The sequence below is a fragment of the Ranitomeya imitator genome, chromosome 1, assembly GCF_032444005.1.
Source record: "Ranitomeya imitator isolate aRanImi1 chromosome 1, aRanImi1.pri, whole genome shotgun sequence".
Classification (NCBI taxonomy): domain Eukaryota; kingdom Metazoa; phylum Chordata; class Amphibia; order Anura; family Dendrobatidae; genus Ranitomeya; species Ranitomeya imitator.
The window spans coordinates 372706485-372716030 of NC_091282.1; the positions used below are offsets into that span (position 1 = coordinate 372706485).

Here is a 9546-nt window from a genome sequence, read left to right on the forward strand (position 1 = left end):
CAAGACTATACTCACCAGGTAATTGTATAGCTAAATAAGCATGTCGGGCATATTTCTCTCTTATGCCATCGTATGGTCTGTATATATGTATTCCATTATTTCAAATGTTGCGCATTTTGATGAAATTAGACTTCTGACTTTAAATAGCCACATCCCACCCAACATTTGTACAATCTGTCTAGGTAAGGATAAAATTCCACTCCTCCGTTCCCACTGGGCTACCTACCTCTCCTCCCTTCCTTTATTACTTCTGGACAGACAATATTCTATTGGGACTGATAAAGGTGTATGGGTGGAATACGGTGTTGAGACTTAAGCTGCTAGTTAGTTCTGTGTGTTTCTATAAGATTGTAGGAAAATGAAATTATCAGTCTATTGAATTTTCACATAAAAGCTCTGCATTTTTTTCTAGCACATTAATTGGTTTGCCAGTGACTTCAAAACATAGGTATGATAAGATGTACATAACGTAAGGATGAATTGGTATGGTAATATTAGTATACCATGTGAATACTAAATGATCATTAACTTTACACTATAAACAAAAGGAAATCACTCATGTTATTGGTGGCAAAGGATTATGGGAATATATAGAATGGACGGTGTGAGATCAGTATAACCAGCATTACAGATCATATATTACACTCAATTCACATTTTGCTCATTCTAAGAACAAGTATATTTTAAAGGAAACTTGTCATAAATAATTAATTGGTATTTGCATTAGAGTTGAAATCGGACTAGAAGAAAAATCCATTTCTTAGAAAAATGTAAAGTCCCATATCAAAGAATTAAATACTGAAGGAAAGCAGGTCAACAACTATGCAGAGTAGTTCAACTGAAGTGGCTGGCAGAGGAAGGAATCATCAGTTCTGTTTCCGCAGTCTTTACAAGTCCTTTTATTAAGACCATAAGCCTGTGATCCTGCTGGTGTGATATCACTTAAAGCACCACACCAGATTTTTTTTTATTTCAGCACTGGAGTGATACCACTAATCTAAGTTCCATGGCCTCTGTCATTGTCTTCAGCTCTTCCTGGCACCATCATGGTCCTACGTTGCCATCTTGCAACTGCAACTTCTGAATGACCAGAAGTCAGAGGTAACGGTCACAAGCTCTCAATGTAAATCTCGTTCTCATGGACTTTCCTTGAGTTGCGACCTTCGGATCATCCAGCAAACGCTGCCCCTTGCGGACACAGGAAGAAGAGGGCCTCTGTGCAAGAACAATATAGGGGCCTTTGCAGCCCAAGAGCTCCTAAAAATGCAAAATGGCACCTTCTTTGGAGGTAGAAATGGCCCCCCTTACCTCTTGGGCCCCTGTGCGGCTGTCCTGGCTGGAGCGATATGGCAGTTCACAAAATGCTGGGGAATGAGCAGAGCGGCACTGATGACAGAAGAAGATGAGTATACTGGTAATTGTGAGACAAGGAGCAGTAAACTTAAATTATTTGCACCACTCCAGCACTGCAAAAAAAAAAAAAAACACTGGAGTGGTGTTTTATCAAGTCACATGCCTCTGACCCCCTGAAGCACTGTCCTGTTGACAGAGCATTATCACTTACCTGCTGTTTGAATGCAATGTTTTGACCTCCACAAGCACAGTCCCAACATACAGTCATGGCCAAAAGTATTGACACCCCTGCAATTCTGTCAGATAATACTCATTTTGATTTCAAATAATGATTTCAAACACAAATTATTTGGTATTGTTATCTTCATTTAATTTGTCTTAAATGAAAAAAACACAAAAAGAATTGTCCTAAAGCCAAATTGGATATAATTCTACACCAAACATAAAAAAGGGGGTGGACAAAAGTATTAGCACTGTTCGAAAAATCATGTGATGCTTCTCCAATTTGTGTAATTAACAGCACCTGTAACTTACCTGTGGCACCTAACAGGTGTTGGCAATAACTAAATCACACTAGCAGCCAGTTGACATGGATTAAAGTTGACTCAACCTCTGTCCTGTGTCCTTGTGTGTACCACATTAAGCATGGAGAAAAGAAAGAAGACCAAAGAACTGTCTGAGGACTTGAGAAACCAAATTGTGAGGAAGCAAGAGCAATCTCAAAGCTACAAGTCCATCTTCAAAGACCTGAATGTTCCTGTGTCTACCGTGCGCAGTGTCATCAAGAAGTTTAAAGCCCACGGCACTGTGGCTAACCTCCCTAGATGTGGACGGAAAAGAAAACTTGACAAGAGATTTCAACGCAAGATTGTGCAGATGTTGGATAAAGAACCTCGACTAACATCCAAACAAGTTCAAGCTGCCCTGCAGTCCGAGGGTACAACAGTGTCAACCCGTACTATCCGTCAGCGTCTGAATGAAAAGGGACTGTATGGTAGGAGACCCTGGAAGACCCCACTTCTTACCCCGAGACATAAAAAAGCCAGGCTGGAGTTTGCCAAAACTTACCTGAAAAAGCCTAAAACGTTTTGGAAGAATGTTCTCTGGTCAGATGAGACAAAAGTAGAGCTTTTTGGGCAAAGGCGTCAACATAGAGTTTACAGGAGAAAAAAAGAGGCATTCAAAGAAAAGAACACGGTCCCTACAGTCAAACATGGCAGAGGTTCCCTGATGTTTTGGGGTTGCTTTGCTGCCTCTAGCACTGGACTGCTTGACCGTGTGCATGGCATTATGAAGTCTGAAGACTACCAAGAAATTTTGCAGTATAATGTAGGGCCCAGTGTGAGAAAGCTGGGTCTCCCTCAGAGATCATGGGTCTTCCAGCAGGACAATGATAAAACACACTTCAAATAGCACTAGAAAATGGTTTGAGAGAAGGCACTGGAGACTTCTAAGGTGGCCAGCAATGAGTCCAGACCTGAATCCCATAGAACACCTGTGGAGAGATCTAAAAATGGCAGTTTGGAGAAGGCACCCTTCAACTATCAGGGACCTGGAGCAGTTTGCCAAAGAAGAATGGTCTTAAATTCCAGCAGAGCATTGCAAGAAACTCATTGATGGTTACCGGAAGCGGTTGGTCGCAGTTATTTTGGCTAAAGGTTGTGCAACCAAGTATTAGGCTGAGGGTGCCAATACTTTTGTCTGGCCCATTTTTGGAGTTTTGTGCGAAACGATCAATGTTTTGCTTTTTGCTTCATTCTCTTTTGTGTTTTTTCATTTAAGACAAATTAAATGAAGATAATAATACCAAATAATTTGTGATTGCAATCATTTTCAGGAAGAAAATGAGTATTATCTGACAGAATTGCAAGGGTGTCAATACTTTTGGCCATGACTGTATATATAGGTTGGCTCTGACAGTGAGTGGTGGAGAGTAGAGCAGATCACCTGTTCTAAAATACAGACCATATGTGAAGAGGCCACAGTTATGCGGAGCAGTAAAATGATACATGCTACATCATAAAAATGGTTGCTGGTTTTTTTTTTCTAAGTTTGAAGACCCCTTAACTAGGTTTTGTGGAATTTTATAACAATGTATTCCTGATTGCATGTACAATAAGTTAAAAAAAATGAGGCAGCTTTTTGATTGAATATCCTACTGTTTGGGGTGAACAGCAGGCCTGCGTATATCCATGGTTTCAGACTACATACATACCTGTGTGTAGCTGGAAACTGGCATGGTCTGTTGAATGCTGGGTGACAATTCCGTGTGCATGGTGATCACTTTTGGAAATTTAGCATAGGTTAAAGCAGTGATCACCAACCTTTATTACTTTGAGAGCCACATTCAGCTCTGATAAATGATCATGAGCTACATTCAGCCTTTGCCACTTACACCATGGTGACACCTAGAGCCCCACACTCCCAATATGACAGCTGAAGCCTCTCCACAGAAAGCACACCAAAGCCTAGTGCCCCTTCCCTTATAGGCTGTATAATTGTATCCACGTACATCCAGAGATTCCCTCTTTACTCCCAATTGGTATTCTCTGAATAAAATGCAAAAGCGCAATTGGGTTATATCCAAGTATAACAAGCCAAAAAAAGGTATATGTGCTCACCTTGTAGAGATTTGTAAAACCCAACCATTAAAAAGCCCATGGTCCAGATGTTGCGCCTTCCAAAAGGTAGTAACAAATAATTTGCCAGGGCAATGGAAGTATCCCTTGTTGCTGAAAATATAACAGTTCACGATAGGATATGAAGTGTTGGTTTATTGTCAGCGCGTTTCAGAGTCACACATACTCTTTCGTCAGGAAAACCACACATAGGGTTCTCGCATTGCATTCTCACATCAAGCATACTCACCACACTGTCACCCAGATTCAAGCAACCTTCGAACTGGCAGTATCTCTAATGTACCGTATTTACCCTCCTGACCAGTATACATGCATCCACATCTGATTTTCTGTGCGGGGCTACTCATTAAAACCACTATATGAAGACCTTCTCATCACAGTTGTTGGCTAAAACTGCTGCCAATGCACCAAGTTGATGGTCCGCGAGAGACACAACGCTTGCTCGCGAGCCACAGGATGGAGACCCCTGGGTTAAGATCACTCAATCAAAAGAATAACGCATCTCCAGGCAAAGTCTTGATTAATATGGAAAAGCTACTTAAATGCTTCTAGCACTACAAAACCAAAAGTGTTCACATAATTGAGGAGTTCACATGGTCTTTAGAGGAGTCTGATGCCTTTATTAAAGAAGCACTCACAGAAAAAAGTTATCCTGTCCTCTGATAGCACTGTACAGTATGGAAATAGCAGTGGGGTCTTTACCGAATGTGTTATTAGTGAATTACCCCTCTGTCACTGATGCATCACTTATGTGCTACTGCAGTTCAGTTTCTCTATGTATTTCTATCAGGGTCTCATTGTGACTTTCGCATGACTACATAGAGAAACTGATAAAGTGAGGAAGCTGTAGGATCCTGAGAGTCTTGAGTGTGGAAGGAACGGAAACTAATTTAGTTAATATATACATAATTGAAATTGTACATCAGAGGAAATTAGTGTTTCTTTCAAGGGGTTGTCCAGGAACAGGAAAAAATGAATGACTTAGGGCTCATACTCACATGCGAGAAACTCGGATGAGTCTCGCACGTCAATACCCGGCACTCGGGAGCGGAGCGTGCGGCTGCATGTATTGCTATGCGGCCGCACGCTCCGATCGGAGTGTCGGGTGCAGTGTCGGGTATTGACATGCGAGATTCATCCGAGTTTCTCGCATGTGATTATGAGCCCTAAAGGAAATTTCAGTATAAATTAGCAAATCACGGTTGTTTTCTTTACAGAGGTAATGACAATGGAATCAAAATAACCACCGCCTTGTTACACTGGCAGGAACCTGTCATAAAATGTTGGGGCAGGAGACTGAGCATGTGCGGTAGGAAGCCCATCTGCAGTGACCTGGTGATACCTATACCATGTATTGTCATTCACAAAGACAATTAGGACAGACATGTAAGCTGTCCTCAGCACCCAGTACCTCCAGTCTTAGGTGAGAATATGCACTGGAAGCACAATTTCCTACATATGAAAGAAGGAGGCGCTTCCTACTGCACATGCTCATAGACCTACCTGACAGGTTTCTGTTAGTGTAATCAGGCGATGGCTATAGTGATTACTTCCTTAGATAAAACGATTGTGATTTGCTAATTAAACAGATTCAGGAATTTATTCATAATAACATTTCCATTAGTTTTTTCTTTCCTATTCCTCGAGAACCCCCTTTTTAAGCATGGTCTTATGGGTTACACAAGAAAGCAGCTTCTCTAGTCACCTCAATAACTTTAATTGAACTAAACTTTTATCATATCTACAAGTTTGCCACTGATTACACATAATTTGATGTTGTTTTCTTACTGGTTTTATATGCTAGCCATGTTTTGTATTGTTGTTTCAGTTTATGATGTTTGATAGGACACTAATGCAGGCTAGTGTTTTCGACAAATTGATAAAATAACCTTACATAACAGCTGATAAGACAAAAAAAGGAAAATATACCAATATAGTACTAAGAAACTAGAAGAATCTAATACAAACCAACACTACACATAAAAGAACAGATTTAATTAACTTAGACATGCTTTTTTATTGGCAAGGTTAGCTTGCCCTCCTGGCATTGCCAGTTAGACTGAGGGATGGGACTGTTCTTCTGTTTTCATTTTGTTCTTGCATTCCATCATATCCTTTTCTTCTTGTTCCATTTTTGCATAAAGTTGTACTTGGTCTTCCCTAGGATCCCTCTCACAACCCCCTTTCCTGACCCAATATATATCCACAAATCCTCCAGAGTAGGCATCTCTTCTCCCTGCATGGCACACTGCACGCCTGGCAAGATGACGGGCTTCCTCTTCTTCCATTCCAGGCCTATAGCCACCGTCAATGATGCTATATGCATATGGAGAGCCTGATCCCACAGATATGATATCAGAGCAAAGACGGGTTCCATCATTGTATACGTAACAAATGCAAGGTCCATTCCGATCCCAGCCACAAAGGGTGACTGCAGCACAGATATCAGTTCCACGGAATGGCATCATCAAGACGCTTAACATTCTGGCTGCTCCTTTAACACTTGGCATATACCCATTCCTCACTTTATACAACTTGCACTCTCTGGCCAAGGCTCGACCAAAGAACTGGCAATCAGCTGAACTTCCTGAGGTGGTGGCCAGTAGATGACTGTGAATTAAGAAAGCCTTGCGACTATCTGGGCTGCAGACAAGTTTCCCAGCGGAGGAGCGTGAATCCGTTGCAACAGCAACACCCTCTGCATAAAGAAAGGCCAAAGTGGTAGTGCCATGTGCTGGTGGTGGGGGTCCAGAATCACGATGAGGAGAAGAAGACCCTTGGAGTGTCTGAAGAAAGTTCGGAGAGTAAGCTAAATTGTAGGATGGAGTCCAGTTTAGCTTATGAGATAGATGCTGTGTTGAAATAGTTGCATCCCATCCACAAACACTCTGTAGTGCCATATCATCCAAGGAATCCTAAATAGTGAGAGAAAAGCCTTGGTTCTTCCAAGTGTAAACTATGAATGAAAATGCTGAGAAATGGTGACACATTTATCATACTTTGAGGAGTGCAATGGTAATTGAAGACGCATAATACACAGTAAATATAGTTTGGTGAGCCAATCCCTGTTCAGCATCCACTGAAATAAGATACGTGGGCTAAAGTACATGCCAAAGCATGAAGAGGAAGAGGAGATGATAAATGAGGGGAAGCAGCTTCATGATGCTTCATCAATAGCTCACTAAACGCAACCTTTTTTTTCTACTGATGCAGAGCAGTGATGAAATACCCTATTTACTCATGTACATAACTTATTTAATCATATGTATACCTTATTAACTCATGTTTGACTATAATACAGCTTAATTACAGTGGCTACGGAAAGTATTCAGACCCCTTTAAATTTTTCACTCTTTGTTTCATTGCAGCCATTTGGTAAATTCAAAAAAGTTCATTTTTTTTCTCATTAATGTACACTCTGCACCCCATCTTGACTGAAAAAAAACAGAAATGTAGAAATTGTGGCAAATTTAATAAAAAAGAAAAACTGAGATATCACATGGTCATGATAATCATTATAATATATCAATAAGCCAGAACTTAAAGACAGCCAAAGGTGCTCACTTGCCAAAACTTCCACTCATACAAGTCATGGCATTTATCTGTGTGAACTGATAGTGATCAAAGTGCACAACATCCCATCCTTATCACTGTGCTCCAGAGTACTGTTCCAAGATGCTTGATGCATTCCACAAGGGAGTGGCATAGCGTTCATGTGATCAAACTGAATGATCAATTAAAGGGAACCTGTCACCCCGTTTTTTCAGTACGAGATAAAAATACTGTTAAATAGGGCCTGCGCTGTGCGTTACAATAGTGTATGTAGTGTACCCTGATTCCCCACCTATGCTGCGAAATACATTACCAAAGTCGCCGTTTTCGCCTGTCAATCAGGCTGGTCAGGTCAGGTGGGCGTGGTGACATAGCTCTTTTCTTCCCCAGCTTTCCATTGGTGGCGTAGTGGTGTCCAAGTGCCGAATCCACTGCGTGCAGGTAAAGAAAAAGCTCGCGATCTGCGCTACTACCCTTGTCATCGGTGGGGGCGGCCATCTTCCTGAGGCCGCGTGTGCGCAGATGGAGTGCTCTGCTGCACGGGGCTTCAGGAAAATGGCCGCGGGATGCCGCGCGTGCGCAGATGGAGATCGCGGCGGCCATTTTCCTGAAGCCGAGATGCAAACTCGGCAAGCACGATAAATAAACCAATTACATAGATACAGCCGGGTAAAATGGTTGAAAGGTTATCATACTACAACAGGCAAATCAAATACCCTAACATTATCACCACATAGACCCCATTATCAATTTGTATTGGTATCTAAAAGTAAATTATCTTCAATGTTACATCAATCACCCCAATAACAAAGGTAAAGTGTGAGCGCTTATCCACATTCCTCACTATAAAAATAAATGATGTTCAGTTGACATGGATATTTTGTGCGGTGTAGGGATAAATTGAGTAATAAAACAAAATGAAAATGAAACAGGTGTTAGAAAGTTCCTTTTCAGACCTTCAGGTTGCACCGTTTTCATTTTGACGACCCATTTGGCCTCTTTTGAAATTAGATTCTCAATGCAGGGCAGGTCTCCCAATCTCCAAAATACAGATATTCTTGTACTGTGTGTTTTTATCTCATATGTCTATCAACTGCAGTGTCTTTTTTATTCTCAATATCTCCAGTATGTTCCCATATTCTGCTTCTGAATTCTCTATATGTCTTACCTATATAGTACCTTGGACAGTGACATGTATCCAGATACAACCACAATTCCAAAAAAGTTATCATGAAGTGTAAATTATGAAGAAAACTAGAATGTAATGATTTGGAAATCTCTTATAACCATATTTCATTCATAACAGAACATAGAACACACTAAAGAAGTTGGACATTAGACATTTTTCCATTTCATCTGATAAAAATGTACTCAATAATCCTCAGGTCAGTCCATTCTTGATGTACATTACTAATCTTAGAATGTGATGACAAGGATGATCATTCCCTTCATAAAGGTGTTGTCCACTTCTCGCACCCCCCCCCTTTTCAATCATTTTATTTCGCCCATATAAAACATTAACAGCTTTACTAACCTCTAGTGTGGGAACCGTTCCAGCGATGTTGATGACTGCTGTCCCAGGGCTCGCATGACATTGTTATACCATGTGAGCCGCTCCACTCTCACTTCCTTTGGATGTAGCGTATTTTTCGCTTTATAAGATGCTCCGGATTATAAGACGCATCCCAAATTTTGAGAAGAAAAATAGGAAAACATTTTTTTTTAAATAAAATGGTGGTGCTTCTTATAATCCATGCATCTTACTGCTTACCGGGGGTGGTGGCTGCGGTGAAGCGGGGACCCAGGGTTGCTGCTGGAGGAGGCAGGAGTGGGGTGATCCTGCAGGCCACAGGCTGGGATGAAGGGGTGTCCGGCAGTGCTGCTGGTGACTGGCGCTGCTGCCCGATGCTCTGCTGGTGTCTCCGGTGCTTGGCGGTGCTGCGGGAGGGTCCGGCAGTCCTGCTGCGGGTGTCCGGCGCTGCTGCCCGGTGCTCTGCTTGTG

General features: G+C 41.6%; 1 protein-coding gene across 1 annotated transcript; it reads right to left on the reverse strand.

The window, feature by feature from the left end:
* Window positions 1-6046: 6046 nt before the first annotated feature.
* PSMB11 (proteasome subunit beta 11) lies at window positions 6047-6892 on the reverse strand. The gene has a single exon (XM_069756085.1). The coding sequence runs from the start codon at window positions 6890-6892 to the stop codon at window positions 6047-6049; it is 846 nt and encodes a 281-aa protein (XP_069612186.1).
* Between the last annotated feature and the right edge of the window lie 2654 nt (window positions 6893-9546).